This window comes from Phlebotomus papatasi, chromosome 3 (genome assembly GCF_024763615.1).
Source record: "Phlebotomus papatasi isolate M1 chromosome 3, Ppap_2.1, whole genome shotgun sequence".
NCBI lineage: Eukaryota > Metazoa > Arthropoda > Insecta > Diptera > Psychodidae > Phlebotomus > Phlebotomus papatasi.
This window is the reverse complement of record NC_077224.1, coordinates 76,975,265-76,995,055: the sequence shown is the minus strand read 5'-3', so window position 1 is coordinate 76,995,055 and position 19,791 is coordinate 76,975,265. Positions and strand designations below refer to the sequence as shown.

General features: G+C 31.4%; 1 protein-coding gene across 1 annotated transcript; it reads right to left on the bottom strand.

The window, feature by feature from the left end:
- Positions 1-1,456: 1,456 nt before the first annotated feature.
- On the bottom strand, positions 1,457-19,504 carry LOC129805851 (wee1-like protein kinase). The gene is made up of 7 exons (XM_055854070.1): positions 18,889-19,504; positions 12,757-13,323; positions 10,126-10,335; positions 6,567-6,641; positions 6,078-6,473; positions 5,853-5,995; positions 1,457-2,827 (listed from the first exon to the last, which is right to left on the bottom strand). The coding sequence occupies exons 1-7, from the start codon at positions 19,110-19,112 to the stop codon at positions 2,667-2,669; spliced, it is 1,776 nt and encodes a 591-aa protein (XP_055710045.1). The 5' UTR covers positions 19,113-19,504; the 3' UTR covers positions 1,457-2,666.
- Between the last annotated feature and the right edge of the window lie 287 nt (positions 19,505-19,791).

The window sequence follows — 19,791 nt, the reverse complement described above, 5'->3', positions numbered from 1 at the left end:
CCATGGTTTTAGCCAAATTAATAAATTCAAGCAAAAAACTGTTAGAAAGCCCGTGATACAGATTTTAAAAAGATATGTGTACTTCCCTTGCCGACAATAGGGTCATATGTGACCCAGAGTTTTTCCGAGTTTTCACGCAATGAAAAATTTTTCTCCTCTCAGAACTATTGGATGAGTTCATATATTCTGTCAGTAGAAGAGGTCGAAAGTTTGGAGTGGTATATCTCAGCTCCTGATGAATATAATTGGATGAGTGAACTATTGTTGGAAAGCTTGGTTCATTAGCTTTTAGAATCTGGTATATGTAGTTTGCTATGAGTAAACCATGGTCATCCAGAACCATTTATGTCGAAGAAGACACTTTTTGCAGCGTCATTTTTGACCATCTACTGCTGGGACCAGGAGTGACCCACAATTCTCGCACTTGGACTGTTCGTTAGAGGAACTCAAAGGGTATAATTTGTAGAAGAAACTTTTTTTTTTTGGACATCTTACTTTTTTTTATTCATCGACTTTTGCAAGAATTTTAACATTTTACACGCATAGAAAAAAATGACAGAAATCCTTCTATCTCATTTTCTGGACAAACTAATGAAGATATCGACTTGGAATGTTCTAAGTACTCCCCCATAAGTTGATCTAAGGAATCCAAATATCACATCAATTTCATCCCCACGTCTATCCTTCCCCTCCAGAAACCACTCTTTTAGGATTACTGTAATTTTTTCCTTGCGTTTAACACTTCAAAATTCTTGTAAAAGTCGATGAATAAAAAAAAGTAAGATATCCAAAAAAAAAGTTTCTTCTACAAATTATACCCTTTGAGTTCCTCTAACGAACAGTCCAAGTGCGAGAATTGTGGGTCACTCCTGGTCCCAGCAGTAGATGGTCAAAAATGACGCTGCAAAAAGTGTCTTCTTCGACATAAATGGTTCTGGATGACCATGGTTTACTCATAGCAGACTACATATACCAGATTCTAAAAGCTAATGAGTCAAGCTTTCCAACAATAGTTCACCCATCCAATTATGTTCATCAGGAGCTGAGATATATCACTCCAAACTTTCGACCTCTTCTACTGACAGAATATATGAACTCATCTAATATTATATTTGATCATAAAGCATTAGGAAAAACTCAATTTTACATGAATTCACTTGCTGAATAAAAGTGTGACGCGAAAAAGTTAATGCGAAAAATTAATGCGATTTTCTCTTTAATTTTTTAATGTGAAAAATATTTATGCTTTAGGTAAATTTAAACTTATTTTTGCAGGCCAAGTCCACTTCATTATCAATAAATAGAAAACCCCCAAAAATTAAGTGACTCAAAGACACAAATAACATATTTGGACGCTCACAAGCGACAATTAATGTGAATCACATTAAAATTTTAATGTGTAAGTGTGATAACGCCGTTATGTTTTTTTTTGAGAATTAAAAAATCAAAAATATTCTTTTCGACCACATTTTATTTAATACAGTACATTCTTATTTTAAAATTAGAAGGTAAATAAAATATGTTTCCTCATGAATTTTAACATTTCTCATTCAAATTCAACTTCTTGCAACAGAAATCTTTTTTTTTTGCATTCATCTCTCTTCAAACATTCTCAATATTTTTTTTTCATTTTAGCAGCTTGAGAGATTCCAAAAAAAAATATTAAAAAGAAAATTTTTCAATTCGTATATACCAAGAACATTCATCTTGAGTGTTAGTTCACTAAAATGACTGAAAAAATCCTTAAAATAAACCTTATTAAAAAAAAGTTGATTACATTACAAAAATTAGTAATCGCCATCACAAATAAAATAATGCAGTAATTGATACCACAATGGTTTGTTTTCTTTTTTCAATCTTAACATTATTTAATCCCTTATCTTCTTACTGAAGGACAAGGGATTAGTTTGTCTTCTCTCTTTATACACTTTCAAGTGGTAGAGAAGCAAATTTCAAACATAATAAAAAAAAGAACTGTGAAAATTCCTTTTTTCCAAATAAAAAAGAACGAAAAGAAAATGCAGCATTAAAAAGCGAGATAAAAATTAAAAGAATTTTGGATACTTGATTTTGTTTTTTTTTTCTTCTTTATAGTTTTTCTTGGCATTTCAGAGAGGTAATTTGTCTTAAAGGTAATCACACAATTCGCATGAATTAATTTAAAAATCCTCTTTTCCCCCCCAAAAATATTTTCAGTTGATTTTCTTTCTTTTTTTTTAGAGATTAATACATTTTGTTAAAATTGAAAGATGAAGAAGCAAAACTTAATATCAAATGATTTACACAATTTTTTTTGGCTACAAACTCACTGATTAGCAAAAAATTTGGATCAAATTCCTTTTTTTCCTGAAAGCACAACGTTCTTGGTAATTTTTCTATTTTTTCAAATTGTTCTTTTTTCTTGACAGAAATGGCTCAATAACAAAAATTTTAATCAATGATTTTTTCATCTTTGAGAATCATCAGAAAAGAAAAAATTAACCAAAAACGTCTTTCTCTCTTTCTTCTCTCAATGTATAAACTTACGTTTTAAGAAAGTATGATGTAAGGCGCTCCCCTTTTGCTCTTGAGGAGGGCTTTTTTTTTCTTCTTTTAGAATTTCATGATCCTATTTCTTAACAAAACTTCTCCTCTTTCTATTCTATTCATTTCTCTTTTTTTCACACTTAGAAGTCAATAATATTCTTGTTTCGATCACGAAAATTCCGGGCACTTTTTCTCACAGTTGACCTCTTATTTTTCGAGTAAGACCGCAATTGTCTATCACATTTGAAGGGTGAAGAGCTATTCCTGACCCGTTTTGTTACTGGAAGAACGGAAATTGTATCTGCAAAAATATCAACAAAACAAAAAGAAAATTTATAAATTAAGAAAATTGGGTAGTGTTTTAAAAATGGTTTTTATCGTCATTTCAAAATCCTAATTTAACTCATTTAACTTTAAAAAATATTAGGTTTAAGGGCAGAATGACATTGACAGTAAAATGCTCACCGTATTTTCGTTGATTTACGCATTTTCATTGCAATTCTTACGCAAATTCTCGATTACCGTATTACCTTATCTCATACTCGGTGGCATTAGATGAAAATAATATAAGAAAATTGAAGAAATAAATCGAAAATTCGATAAACGGTGAGCAAAAAAACTGTAAGAGAAATTAGTCGTAGTTTTTTTTTTGCTCACCGTATATCGAATTTTCGTTTTATTTCTTCAATTTTCCTTTATTATTTTCACTAACTACCACCGAGTATGAGATAAGGTAATACGGTAATGGAAAATTTGCGTAAGAATTGCAATTAAAATGAATAAGTCAACGAAATACGGTGAGCATATTACTGTCAATGTGATTCTGCCTTAATTCGCAAATTTCAAATTTGATAATTGGAAATTCCAATTTTTTTTTCATAAAAAAAAATAACGCTGCAAAGCGTCACAATTTTGGCGAATGCTCATCTTCAAAAATTGAACATCCCCAAAATTTATAAAACAGGAATGAAACCATCTATAAAATTAAAAGCTAGTGATAAGCCTAGAACAGCTTATTGTAGGTGAGATTCTTAACGTAAACTAACTCGGAATGAATGCATGCAAATTCGATTTAAAGCTGAAGTTTGAGGACACCATTCAGTTATCTTGAATCAAATTCGTTAAATTATATAAATTCTGTATTTAAACCAAAATATCAAAGATTTGGATGGAGTGACAAAAAAGTGATATTGGGTAAATGTCCTAATTCAAAACCATTTCCACACGCTTTAACTTTGACAGAAAATTAAACACATTGAGTTCATATTTTTTCTGAAGAGAATTACATAAATATGCTCCTTGACTCTTCTAGAATGTTACTGTTTAATGAAAATTATTTAGATATAATTTGAAAACTTCTTAAATACAAGAAAAATACGTGAGCGTAAAATGCTTCTATTGCAAACAAATTAATTCAAATGGAGACAAGGGACGTTTTCTAATTGGAGACAAACAGTGTATAAGTGAAACCGCGACGAAAGACTTCCAAAACCTTGTCGAGTTGCTCCTGAGTGCAGAATTTGTTCTTATTCCTGGGCTTTCTCCTTGCCCATCTAAAACAAAAATGAAAATCTCTCCAAAGGATCATATTTCAAGGGTTTCTATTGAAGTAATTGCAGACACTTCAGAAAAACCCTTTTTGTTCACGAAATAGGTAATTATTTCATTTGAGAACTTCACGTACCGTTAACAATAAAGATTAGCACTTAATTTAAATAACATTAACCAGAAATGTGACACTAAATGTTAAACAAAACGAATAAACAACAGTCACCTCATTGTGTTTTTCATTGGAAAACATGGTCGATCTCTGAAAAAATTCGATGGTGAAAAGGTACACTATTAATTTTTCTGAGAAACTAACAAATTAAAATTTGTGAATATGAATGGATTTTCGCTTTATTTGAAGCAAAATTAACTAAATAATGAAACTGTGGTATAGAAAATATATAAATATAGTAATTTAGTACTGTATTTATCGTGAAAACAATGACGTTTCCATTTGGAGTAGCGAAAAATTTCCATTTAGACCAGGTTTTGAATTAGCTTAATTTACCCTATCAAGGATTTGGATGGATTGACAGAAAAGTGATATATGGGTGAAATGTAGACCAGAATGTTCTCTATAATTTTACCGTAAAACTTTATCTGATCGATCAGAAGCCGAGATAATCGATGTTGTTTGTTTCTGAACTTGTTTTTTCGACCAGAGCGCCCCAAGTGTTCATTTGATAAACTTCAACTATATGAAAGAATTGTTGTATTTTGTGAAACTTTTCATTTAAAACCCTATTTTAAGTGTCTTGGTCGAGTAGAAGCAGTCAAATTGGCATCTGAGTGGTTTCAAAGCGTTATTATGGAAAAAGTCAATTTTTCACACTTAAACGGCAAAATCGGAGATAGCGTAGTCTGAGCGGAAAATGAAGTATGGACGAAATGTAGACACAAATGTCCTCTACAATTATGTCGAAGTAATTATCAAAATCGGTTGAGCGACAGTCGAGATAATTGAGGTTATGGGATATTGAAATCGGTTTTTCGACTGTGGCGCCCCTGGTGTTGGTCCCACAAAACTCAAATGTTCTAGAAAGTTGTAGCATTTGGTGAGATCTTTCGTTTAAGCCCTCACCCATCAAAATCGGTCAAACAGAACCGGAAATATGATGTTTTGAATTTCGTGATGTTTGACCCGTCATATCTCTGGTTCTATTATGAACACAGCGAACCCACGCCACTTTTTGGAAACGTCCTAGACTAGGCTACAACATTCTAAAATTTGATTAACTTGCACAATGGAGTTTTTGAGAAAAATGAGTTTGAATTTAATGAATTGTGACGCTATCGAAACGCCACCTGTGGCCACTTGACAGTCTTATGTCTAAATTAAATTTTTGTTAAACATACTAGAAAAAAGTTAACAAAGGTTAAAAAACTCAAGTTTTCAAGAATGATTCTATTATTATGGCCGCCACTGTATATTCGTGATCAGGTGGCCAAACACATTTTGCAAAGTTTTTCAGGCCGATCGGAGAACACGAGATTTTGTTAGGATTATTGTAAGTGAGATGATTGTTATGAATCTCACCTAAATATGTAATATTTTAAAATTTAACTTCAAATTAGTCAAATTTTAATTTAAAAAAAATTAATAAATGGTTTCATATTTAAAAAAGTATGTTTCAATAATTTTTTTTTAATAAAAAACTCTTTAAATCCATTTTATGAAAAAATACTTCAAAACACTTTTAATTTAGAACACTTAGTCACTTACTTTTAATTTATTACAAAATCTATTCAAATTGTTAAAAAGTCAAAGATATACTTACTTGGAGTTTTGGAGATCTCGTAAGATTTAAGAATTCTCTTGGTCTCTTTCAATTCCTTCATGAGAAGCTCATTTTTCTGTCGCTCCATTGACAATTCCAAGGAAAGCTGTGCCTTTGATTTTGTATCCGTCAGACAGAGGAGCCTTTAAATTAGGAAAAGAAATCAAAAATTAGCATTTAATCTTAAATACATTCTCCTTTTTTTTCGAAATAAAATCAACTCACGGATGATTGAAGATGGAATTGGGCGATGGTCGCTGTTTGGGATCTGGATGTGTCATTAGTTTAATAAGATTGTTGAATTCACTGCTCAATCCAGGTAATTCTGGAATATTCCCATCTCTCAGCCGATGCCATTCAGGACCATTCTTAGGCAGAGGACCACCACCTCCAGCTTCATAGAGAGTAATTCCAAGCGAGAAGATGTCAGCTTTTGGCAGATTGGTAAAATCATCGCGGAGTATCTCTGCTGGCAAATATCGACAATCACCCTCCTCTACTTGAGGATCCAGCACAGACGTTACATGACCCAAATCACCAATCTTGTACGTTATCACATCGCGTTCGGTATCATCGAAGATATCCTCAAAGCCATCGTCTGGATTTTCGACTGCGGTTAACCTTAAAGGACGATTTTTCTCTTTGTAATCTTCATTCTTTTAGTAGACAAAAGCAATTTATTTCGCGTTTCTTAATTCTCCAAAGCAAACTTACCTTTGAGGAGCTTTAGTCAGAAAAATATTTCCAGCTTTGAGATCCATATGAACCAAATCATTTGAATGGATATATCTGAGAACAAAAATTAAGGAATATTCCCAATTAATATCCTAAGAACATCTTCATTGAAGCATTCATTTGGGAGAAGTTCAACAAAAAAATAAATATTGAACACATTGAACAGATCAAAAAATATTTTAGGTCACGCCCTTTTCAAAAGTTAAAGTTAACAAAACTTAATATATTTTTTTATTGTATACAGATAAAAAAATGTGTTATTTAAAAGTAATAAAATATTATTTCCTAGTGAGTTTAGTATTAAATAATAAATAATTATTAGCATTATTAGTATTGAAATATTTATTCATAATTTATGTAAATGATTAGATTATTTTACTTTTTCCAATAAATTTTATTAATGATTTTTTGAATATTTTATGTATAAAAAAAGAAACAAACTGAAACTTTATAAAAATACACCCCAGAATTTCAATTGTGGGCGGAGCTTAAATAGACTCAAGTCAACAATAATCCCGCCCTATAAAAATTTTGTTCTTCACATAATTTAATTTAAAATGATCACAAAAGCTGAGATTGTAAAGAATCTCAGCTAAAATGTCTTTCTAGTATTTTTGCAAGTGGTTAACATTTAAAGGCTTTGATGTAGAAACAACTATTACCTACAAGTGGGCGCAGTCGCCCTTACTTTCTTCACCATTCACGTAGTTTATGTTCCCAAAATAATTTTTACGACAGTTGTATGACTGTTTGTTTAACAAAATTACTTATTTTTAGGTTTTCCTCATAAGACAGCATTTTTATGTAACATTGTTAAATCGAGTTAATCTGTATCAAAAGGTTTTTTTCAAAAATAATTTTAGACCACGCTTCTTTCAGTAAAGTGTTTTTTTTTTCTAATATTTTTTTAATTTTATTTATTCCAATAAATACATGTCCAATAATGGACATTGTAATATCGCTCTAAAATAGACCATTATTACTTGTACGGAAAAATAAACCACGCCTTCAGACAAAAAATAATAATGTTTAAAAATATGTTGCATTGCATTTAACAGCTTGTAAGAAAACTGAGTAGCGACATCTAGGGTAAGTGTGCCAAATTCCGGCCAGCTTGCAATTTCGGCCACTTTTTTGTTCCTCGAAATTTCCATGAATTTTTAGTTTTTGCATTACTAGAGGTTATACAATTAAAAAAAATAACAAAAACCGTCGCTCCGACAAACGAGATGATGTGAAAAAGACATTATTGGAAGAATTCCGGAACTAATGAAGGTGGCCGAAATAGGCCACCAAAACTATGTTCACAGTTTTATTCATTTTAAAATGTATTATAAGAATGATTTTAGAGAAACTAAAGACGATAATTTGTCTACAAGGTTCTAAGCAACACTCCTTAAAACGAAGTAATTAAAAAAACAATATGTATTAAAAATATTACATTTCAAGCTTGAGACTTAGGCACTTGCATGCAACTACAGTAGAGTTCCTCAGATTTGAACATTTGGGGGGTGTAGATGACATTTCTCAATCCTCAAATTTGAACAATATTTTTAAAAACGTAACGGAATTCATGTGAAATGCACTTTCCCTAAAATTAAGAAAAATAACTTTAGAGAATAATATCAATGTAATTTGTCGTGAAATATATAGTAAAGCCATGTAACTCTGACGATTGCAAAACTCGGATACCGCGACCGATTTAACTCCGATAAATCCACTTAAAATATAAATTATATTTTTATTTCCATATTTAATCACTGCAGTAACATAATATAACTATTCTACTTTAAGAAAAACCTAAAATTATATTTTTATCGGTTTAATAAGTGGGTGAAACAAATATTTTTCAAACTCGGGTCAGCTGGGTTGTGTACTAAAAATTTAATTTCCTAGAAAATTTTGCTGTTGACAGTCCTTCGCTGGAAAACGTTCAGTGGTTTTTCTTTATTATGAAATATTATTTTCAATCAAAATTATTAATAAAAGTTAGTGTAGTTATTGATCTACAAAGTGAGTAAGAGTATATTAACTTGATACTCTGTATATTAACTGAGACTCTCGATCCTCCTGAAACTCAACTGATTTTCGACACACTAAAACAGTGCTATTTTTGGCCAGGAGAAATTCCAAAACGTCGCCAGAAGAAGAGGGTTAAAGTCAGCAATGTGAATTGATGAAATAAAACTTAAAAAAAAAATATTTTTGAAATACTATCTTCTCATTTTTATGCAATAAACTCTTCCTTAAAATGAGCATCCGAGTTTGATCCAATTCAACGGAGTTAGAAAAAAGCATCGCAGTAAGGTTCTTGCGAATATATTAATATTATCGTAATTTTATTAATTTTCTTCAATTTTATTGCTAAAATTTTTTTCTATTGTGATTCTAAATGAAACAAAGAATAATTCTATTGATTTGGAATGGGGAAAAAATATTTCATCAGTCCAAAAACAAGCGTTAAAGTCGCACTCTATGAAAAGCATCGGAATTACCTCGCTTTACTATATAGAATTTGTTGCGGAAGTTAATATAATACGATAATAATGAGGAAACATCAGAAAAAAATATTTCTAATTCAAACTTCACGCAAATCTTTCTTCACATAACCTCAAATTTTACATTTTGAACTCAACCGTCGTTCAAATTTGAGGAACTCGACTGTATGCCGAAATTTGGCACACTTACCCTATCGAGCAAAGGAATGGCCGCCAACAGACCTTAAAACACGCACGCACCCTATACATTAAGGCATTTTTCAAAAATGATTTTACAAATTGACTCCCAGTGATAGGCAAATATTCATAATTATGTGCATAATCCCGAAATGCATAATTCCGGGACTGAGTGTAGTAGGTGGAAACGTCAAAATTTTGTCAAAAATCGTTCCTAAAGTTTATAGATCTTTAAAGTGTAGTGGCAACTTAAGAAACTTCGAAAAGAAAAAAAAATATCTGTTTAAAATTTGGGATATATAAAGTAAAAATTTATGCATTGCGCTCTTTTGACGTCCTGCTCAGTTATATACCCTTTCTTTCCTTTATTTATTTTTCAAAAAGTTCATTGACATTATTGGAAAGGACGAGTTTTTTCGAAAGCATTACATGGAATGTTAATGTGTTTCTATTTCTAAAAATTAAATTATCAAAATTTTAATTAAAACAAAAATTGGGAATAATAATAAATCCTACAGCAATTCAATAAGATTTCAATATCCAATTTAAAAATAAAATCTTGAAAGAACCATTTTAAAATACTCCAAACTTCAAAAGTTTAAATGCCCAAAAACCCGTCCAAATGACCTGAAAAAATTGTCTTCCCAAACCACAAAATCTGACCTGAAGGCTTATCCCCGACATATAATATTGCCAAAGCACAAATCCTCAAGAGATTATCACACATTTCCAATGAAATCCCCAAAGAATTCTTTTAGCACATTTGATAGCAATTTTCAATAATGATTTTTCACATTAAATTATAATGGATATTTTCAAGTATAAACTTGTGCGATAACAAAAAGAAAAAACAAGAAACTTACCTCAGTCCCTCTGTAATATGAATGAGAAGTATTCTGAGTTCGGATTCATTGAGATGTCTCGTTTGTAGAAGCGACTGAAGACTTCCTCCATTGCAGTATTCATTCTGAATAAGCATGTGATTATTTTCAGCCCAGGCTGAATAATATCGCACCACATTGTCATGTTTTCCCAGCACAGCATGGGCCCAGACTTCATTTAGCGCGATCCGTCTAATTTTTTTTTAAATCGAAAAGAAATAAATAAATAAAATAATTCCAAATCAAATTGGAAGTTTGGATAGTCATTTAGTAAAATCTATTATACTTTTAAAAATCGATAAACTATTTTTAATTGTCAAAAACTTCTTTGAGTAATTTATTGAAGACGATATTTAAAAGTCGTTTAATATTTAATGATTTCAAATTAGGGACTCTTCATTATGCTGTGAATGTGAAACTTTAATTATAATTTTTTTTTTCTTTTTTCAAAGTAGCATTTACAGAATGTTCTCAAAATACTCAATATGGTTTGCAAATTTTGCAAAGGTTATATAATAATAAAAACAGAATTAAATATTTATGCCTTCTTGATCAGAAGAAAATCATGAAATCAAAATTCACATGTCTTTTTTTCTTTTTCTTCGAATGTTTTGCATATGTCGCACTCTTCTTCTTCTTTTGAACATCAAGAGAAATTTAAGTCGATAGAATTCTGAGTGATGCGAATTTCGATCTTAAATAGCTCCAGCACACCTTTTAGATTAGGAAAATTTCATGATGTCGAAATTCGAAACCCTTTCTTTCTCACATGTTTTGCATATGATATGACTATCTCATTATTTTGCATACCAAATTTGATTAAGCTAAATTGAATTTGGAGTGATGTTTAAAAGAAGACGAAGAGTGTGAAAGAATTAGGTAGGCATATGCAAAGCAGGTGAAAATGAGAGAAATTCTAATTTCGACTTCATGAAATTTTCCCAATCTAAAAGTGCGCCGCCATAATGGCTCTGGGAATGCCTTTTAGATTAGGGAAATTTCACGAAATCAAAATTGACGATTTTTTCTTTCTAGAACGTTTTGCATACGTTTCTACCACTCTTTCTCGCTGGTCTTCTTCTTTTGAACATCAAGAGAAATTTAATTTAAGTCAATCGAATTCTGAGTAAGAAAGGGATGTGAATCTCGATTTTAATGGCTCCGGCACGCGTTTTAGATCAGGAAAATTTCCCGAAGTGAAAATTTATGGTTTTTTTTTCATTCGTAAACGTTTTGTATTCACTCTTTCGCACTGTTCTTCTTCTTTTGAACGTCACAACATTTTCAATTTAGTTTAATCAAATTTCAAATGTAAAAAAAGCGATAGACTGACACAAAATCTCTGAAAAAGAAAACATATAAATTTTGATTTCATGAAATTTCACTGAACTGAAATTTTGCAGGTGCGCCAAAACAAGAAATTTTCTTGATCTGAAATGTTTGCAATTGAAGCTGAAAATGGCAATTGAATATTTTCACTTTGATTTTTTTCAAAATTTTGACGTTACAATTTGTACTTAATGGCTTCGGCACACCTTTTAGATCAAGAAAATTTCATGAAATCCAAATTCACATCCTTTTCCATCTCAAATTGTTTGCATAAGTCTATCCTGTTCTTTCGCACTCTTCTTCTTCTTCTTCTTTTGAACATCACACCAAATTCAATTTAGTTCAGTCCAATTTTGAGACCGAAAGAGTGGAACAGACTTATGCAAATGAGAAAGAAAGAGATTCGAATTTCGATTTTATTAAATTTTCCTGATCTATAAGGTGTGCCGGAGCCATAAGAAATATGAATCTCTGCTAAATTAAAGTCAATTTAAACCGTGAAAAACATAATTAATGGCTCGGGTACATCTTTTAGATCAAGAAAATTTCATGAAGTCGAATTTCATATCCATTTCTGCCTCACATGCTTTGCATATGTCTACCAAATTCTTTCGCACTCTTCTTCTTATTTTAAACTTCACTCCAAATTCAATTTAGCTCACTCGAATTTGGTATGCGACAGAATGTGGCAGACGTATGCAAAGCGTGTGAGCAAGATAGGGATGTGAATTTTGATTTCATGAAATTTTCCTAATTTAAAAAGTCTGACGGAGCCATTATGACTCCGGCACACCTTTTAGATCAAGAAAATGTCATGAATTCTAATTTCGGATCCCTTTCTTTCTTACATATTTTGCATATGTCTGTCTCATTCTCTCGCACTCTTCTTCTTCTCTCAAACATCAATACAAATCCAATTTAGCTCAATCGAATTTTGCATGCGAAATAATGAGATAGTCATATGCAAAACATGCGAGAAAGAAAAGGTTTCGAATTTCTACTCCATGAAATTTTCCTGATCTAAAAGGTGTGCCGGAGCCATAATAGTGTATTTTATGTTCCTAGTCTTTATTTAATTAAAAAGAATATTATTTTATTTATTAAAAAAATTAATGTAATACTACAAAGTTATAAAATTTGCAAAAGAAAATACATCTTGAATTTTGTATTTTTCAAAAATTTTTGTTTCAAAAATGTTAAATGCTTTTTTCACTCTGATTTTTTAAATTTTAAAAAGGTTAAAGAAAAAATAAATCAAAAAGAAAAAATAGAAATACAACTTACTCGCAGGCACTTCCGGCAATTGGTTTCTTGCTCTTCTTGATGGCATAGATGCATCCATCGAGTCGATTGAGGCACTTGAAAACATGCCCAAACTCTCCAGCTCCGATCAGCGTCAGCTGCACAAATTCCCTCTCGTATCGACTGATATTGGTGTCCTGGAGAGCAAGTCTCTTGGGCGCCTGGCGCATCTCATAGCTCTCATCGTCCGAGAGGCGCCCGTCCCCCCAACACACTGAACCGCCCAGGGATTGATTGTGATTCTCAGACAGCTCCAGGCGTGTTCGCTTCTTCGTCTTCATGAGCATTCCATCGGGCGTAAAGGGATTGATATTGGCACTCGGACGCTTCTGGTCAAAACTCATATTGTGCATATGCAGTGGCATTACACGTGGCTTCACCAGTTCACTACCAGGAAGGGGAGTTGAGGAGTGATCAATGGGTCTCGCCAGGACATCCATAAAGTCAACCTCTACATGCGAAGCATCCGTATCCTTACGCATGTTCCTCACTTCGCTCCCACTGAGCTTCTTGAGGATGGTTTTGGGTGTTGCTGGGGTATCAAAAAGCCTGGGAATAGGCAAAAACCAATTTGACCGATTTAAAATCTAAGTTTTTTTCCCATGATATCTCTATATTGAATAATTAAAACTTTGTAAAAATAAAGCCTAAAACCAAAAACATTTTTAATTACCTAGATAATTTCAAAATCATTATTTCTAGAGTTATACTTCTTTCAGGTTTTTAATATGATTTACTAAGTTAAATTTAAAGCAAAATTATCTCTTTGTCAGAAAATAACTAAATTTTAACCTCTTGTTTTTAAAACATTATTCAAAGTTTAAAAAAAGGTAGAGTAAAACGAATTTAAAGAAGAGGATTTACTGAAACTATCAAAAAAAAGTATTAGAGAAAATGGTTAAATAGTTAAACAATTTTATTTTTATTAAAAACAATTAGTTTAACTTTTGCTCTTGGATAAGTAGTTATTTATTTGAAAAGACATTTTCTTTTTCAATTAGCAAAATTAAAATTCATTTTATTTAAACAGGAGACCTTCAATATTTTTAAACTTAGTTCACAAGTTTAATGGACTAGCATTAAGGGCAGAATCACATTGACAGTAAAATGCTCACCGTGTATTTCGTTAAATTACGTATTTTCATTGCAATTCTTACGCAAATTCTCGATTACCGTATTACCTTATCTTATACCTGGTAGCACTAGGTGATAATAATAAAAGAAAATTGAAGAAATAAAACGAAAATGCGAAAAACGGTGAGCAAAAAAAACTGTACGAATTATTTCTCTTACAGTTTTTTTTTTGGTCACCGAATATCAAATTTTCGATTTATTTCTTCAATTTTCTTATATTATTATCACCTAGTGCCACCGAGTATGAGATAAGGTAATACGGTAATCGAGAATTTGCGTAAGAATTGCAATGAAAATGCGTAAATTAACGAAATACGGTGAGGCTAGGGCGAGCATTTTATTGGCAATGTGATTCTGCCCTAATTCTAAATAAAATAAAGAATTTAGACCATTTGGATAGAATTGCATAAACAGAAGTTCGACTTATTATAAATTAATTCCCAACTCTTAAATTCTAAAGCAAATTCTTTTAGCTTTCAATCCTTAAAGTTTTTTTTTAATAATTTATATTTTTGAATTATTTTTTAACCTTAACTGGTTAATTTCTTTAGGTTCCCCTAAATTTCAAAATTGAACAAAATGATCTTTGTCAAAAAACGTCTTTAAATTTTGATAATTTTAAGATGAGCTTGTTATATCTTAAGTGTCATTAGTCTTCAACTTAAAAAATAGAAAACTTTTAATTGTGACTTAAAAAAATAACTTAAACCTTTAAGGGAATTGAAGGGTTACTCATTTATTTTAGAAGTCACCCTATGCTGCTTTTATGATGTCTATTAATTTTATGTTCTATCCAAACTTAATATGATTTTGTAAAGATAAAGATATCAATTTTGAAGATGTTTTTTTTTTGCATGAACTCCACAGAGATAGCAATTTTTGTAATTTTTCAATTTTTGGATTTCTTAAAATTCGGAATAACTCCGAAAAATTTGTCCAACATTCTGGTCATACATCTGAAACCGAAACCGAAATGGTTTTTAGATGTTGCCGAACAAGCAATTTCTTTCTCCATTCTCTTGTAGAATTCCCTTGCTTCCATCTCAGGAACTACTAAAAGTGAAGTGACGCACTCCTAAAGGGAATTTTAACGCAAAATTCCTATTATAATCCTTTTAAAGGTGAACAGATAGACTTTTCAAAAGCTTGGTTTTATAAGGCAGCTATCTTGCATTTTGCGTGTCCAGGCAGATGCGTCCATCTAAAATGCCCCTAGCCGTTTAAGAACAATTGGAACATCGGTATCTCAAAAAAAAAATCACACGATCTTCTAAAGTTATATTTTTCTGTTAAGAAGTCTGACCCCAATTTTTGATTCTCTCGTCCATAAAGGATTAAATCATTTGTAATAATAACGGTTTTTTTTAAAGATCAAAGATTAGTAGATTCTAAGAGATCCTAAAAGATTCCTAAGAGATTCTAAAAGATCAAAGATTAATAGAGCGTATTTACCAACAAATTGCGGCAAGCGAGGAAGAAACTTGATATCCTTGACAAGTCTGAACCGGCTCGGACCGATTATGAACCAATAATTTATTTTATCCGTAACAGTTCATACTAAAATGATTTTGGACGATATTTCTGAGTGATGTATAAATCATACCAAATCTGCATTTCATTTCTATTTTTTTTTTTGGCAAAAGATCTCTACAGTGTTCAGACGTTTGACTTCAATTAATTTTCATTTCAATTTGTTTTCATCTCCGTTCGTTTTTTACATCCTTGAGTGTACGTCGCCGACTTACCGTTTATAATAACTTCCAGGAAAAAAAAGATAGAAAGTTCTTTTACTGTTTCGAATACTCAGTTGTGCAGAAGTTTATTTTTCTATTTTAATATATATATATTTTTTTACTTAAGATAGAATTTCTTTCTATTGAAATTTTTATCATAATAGCAAAAACCAATTATTCTTTTTGCAATAGAAGGAATGTATTAATTTACAACTATTAATTTAATTAACTTAATAAACAAACAACAGTAAAATGACAGTAAAACCTGATCACAACCTATTTACTGAAATATCTATTTCATATTTTACTGCTTGAACTCAAAGAGAGAACAGATTTATAATACGCTTTTTTTTAACCAATTTCTCACCGCTCTGGAGCTTCAACGGTAAAAGATATTTCCACTTCTGGTTTTCGATGACCCCCAATTAAAAAAAAAACATTATCTCCAGACGCTTTTTCCCTTTTTGCATTACCCCTCCTTCATAGTTTCCAAAATCATGTTTTTTTGTTTATTTCGAAAACGGCATTATGTTTTAGGGGAAGCCTAGGCTAACATTTCGTCCAAACATACCTATGAGCGGAAAATACGCCATTTTGAATTATTGAATGTCTAAAGCCAATCACTAGGGACGGCTCATTTCTTAACCACTTTGGTTAAATTTAGATTTTTTTGGAAAGATATTGAAATTTAGAACCCGGTCATGTTAGTCCCAATTGGTAATTATTTGGACAAGTTATCGTAATTGCTTTATTTTTATAGATTAATCAATTTTTGGTTTGTTTGTAGGCATGTTACTTATATCAAAAACATTCTAACCTGCACACTTCTTAACCATTTTTTAAATTCGGATTCGGAATTGATTTAGAATTTGTGAATCAATTTAATTGGTGATAAACCGGTATACAGCCAAATATGATGGAAAAAAATAATTCACGGAGAGTTCTATCTCGTAAGTTCTAGTAAATTCTAGTTCTAGTAGTTCTAGACGCTTTGCCATCTCTTTTACAAATCATAGAATTAAGGAATTTCGGCGAATTCTGCATTGATTTTACCTACCCGAATATTAACAGACGGTGGCAGCCAAAATCCCGAAAGCCAACATCCCGAATGTTCATAATCGTGAAAGGGATAAAGTTATATGGAGGAAAATGTTCAGAATAATTTCCCAAGACACAGAAGATTTCCCTTTGCCTCCAGCAAGCGCGGGTGCAATCGTGGGAGTAGCTATGACACTTTTAAGAATTCTGGATTTTGGCTTTCGGGATTTTGGCCTATTCTGGATTTTGACTTTCGGGATTTTGTCGTTCGGGATTTTGGCTTTCGGGATTTTGACTGGGACCCTTAACAGAGTCTATACAATATAATTTCTTTAGCTTATTTGAGATGTTTTTGATCTTGACTAATCAATTTTTTTTATAAATTTCGGAGATAAATCTTTAAGTTTTAAATTTTAAATCAAAGTTTATATTGTAACCCGTATTATTATAGCCAAGGGTCTCTCGACCTTTCACTTTTCCATACGTTTTTCCTTAGCGGCACTGAAACCTAATGGCAAGTTTTTTCCTAAAGAGAATTGACTTATAAATCTCATATATTTTGAAATTATGCGTTAAAAGCTATCTAAAAATAGCTAAATTGAAAAATAGCTTAAATTTTTATTATAGTCGCGATGGACCCTTTCTTTACGTATTTATGTCAAAAACGTGCAGCATTTTTCGCAATAAAGAAGCTAAAATGAACTTATCATAATTCTTAGTTTTATTTAATTTTGAAGCTTAGTACAAAGGACCCTTTTTAGACTTTTAAATTTCTAAATATTCTACTGTGAGCTTATAAAACGTATATAAGCCTACAATTAAAAATAGAAAATTTAAAATTATTTCACTAAATATTTTTAATCTTTAGCATTAAATTGTCTAATTGACCATTGAAGGTTGATTCAAATTCTTCGATAATGGCTCTGGTACAACTTTTGTATCAGGAAAATTTCATAAAATCAAAATTCACATCCCTTTTTTCTTAAAAGTTTAGCATATGTCTATCCTACTCTTTTCTACTCTTATTCTTCTTTTAAACATTACACCAAATTTAATTTAATTTAATCTAATTTGAGGTTCGAAAAAATTAGATAGACATACTCAAAGCCTTTGAGAGAGAAAGGGATAATAATTTTTATTTCATGAAATCAAAAGTAGATTTAGATCAAGACAGGGAAAATCTATATTTGAATAAAGAAAATTCCGAAGCAAGATAGAAATACATAAAGCAATATTAGCCTTCAACACTAAACCTACCAAAACCCGGTCAAATTGACCGGTGTAAAATTAACACATATTTTAGCTCTTTTTCAAGACAAATTTGTTGAGTATTCTACCCTACCACGGGTTGTCATTTGACCGAAAAACGACCAAAAACGGTCGGCAAATTTAGTGTTAATTCAAAATTGATTATTTTTTTGACACAAAAAATTTGACTTATTTTTTTTAGCTTTCTTTTATCTGAGAATAAAATGAATATCTTTTAATTTATTCTTTTTTAAAAAGTTCAGAAATTAAGATTAAAAAATATATATTAGTCTGATATTATTTATTATTTTCGTACATTTTACTCTTTTTGCAATTTCAGTTTTATTTTTCAGAAAATTTAGATTCTCATGAAATTTGTTTTTATCATTTTTATACTAACTATTAAGAAAAAACGCAACGTATTATTTAACGTAATTCCTAGATACCTCTTCTATTTAAATTTAAATTATTCCCAGGTCTTAGGCTACAATCTGTATCACTTCAGGATTTTCCCAAGTCCCAAGCAATTCCCGTCTTTTTAAAAATCTCACAGAGACGGTTTTTAAATCCCAAAATCCTCAAGAAAACAATCTTAATGGCTTTTTGGTCCCTTTAAAACTGTCCAATTTCTACCTCTTTGATTGCTTTACGGTTGTTTACGGCGAACATTGTCTCGGTCTTTTGACCAAAGCCCAAAATTTTGATAAAATTGTGTGTAATCTTTAAAGGGCTCTGGCTTATTACCTGTAAGAGTATCCTCTGGCTGATGAGCACCAATTTAAATTTAAGATTTTTAGCTATGAGATTTTTTATCACAAGATTGGGGAAACAAATTGAAGCCATTCCTTTGATTCAAAAAAAAAAAATTTGAGAGATTGAATGGAAATTTTTTCTGTGAGAATCCCTAAACTCAGAACTTCCTAATTTTTTGGAGTAATTTAAATAGGTATTTGGAACTAACCTTAGGGCTCGAACTTTGCGATAAGGTGGTGACATCGAGACGATCTTCTTGGGACTGAGAATCATATTTGATTGCGAAATATCAGCCAGAATGTCAGTTCCTGTCTCAGGGGAACTGCCGAAGAAGAGCTTCCTTGGCTGAGGCATTCGATCCGGTGACAAATCTGCACTGGAATTCATGTCAGGTGATGTGTCCACTCCACTGCTTTCTGTGCAAATTTCCATTGCGTTTTTGTGGAAATTCACGCGTTCCTCTGGATAAACCACTATGAAACCATAAAGATGCCCTCACTTGCAGCAAGTGGAGCCCCTTTTGAGTTCTATTTTGCGGAAATTATCGCAATTTTGGGCAGAAATGTGTGTTGCGTCTTTTTGTTAGGGAAACACCAAGCATAAACAAAAACACCAAGAAAACTTGATTTTCACTCTGATCTTTAACACTTTTCACACACAATCCAAATACCATGCACTAAGGAATAGTTTTTTCTATTTTTCGGTGAATTTCAAGTGCTATTGCACTAAATATTTGCCAAATAATTCACAGAGAAATCTTCTCAACTTCACAAAAGCAAGAAAGCGTCGTTTTGACTGCCGAAGATGGGCGATATTGAAGCGATATTTGACTCGAAGCGAGTTCGCCATGATGAAAATTTCAAATTCATTACCGACGGTTACGGCGAAATTTGAGCAACTTTGTTGCTCAATTCTATGTTCTCTTCTTCATGAAAAAAATTATAATAAAATTTAGTTATCCCTTTCATTAATTATTCTATTTGTTTTTTTTTGCAATATTTCCCAGTAAGCTTGTAAATAAATTCACTGCGAATAAAGATTTCAGGTTGTCAAATTCAGAACGATTTAACTTTTCAACGAATATTTTTCAAACTCTCATAGCAAAAAAACA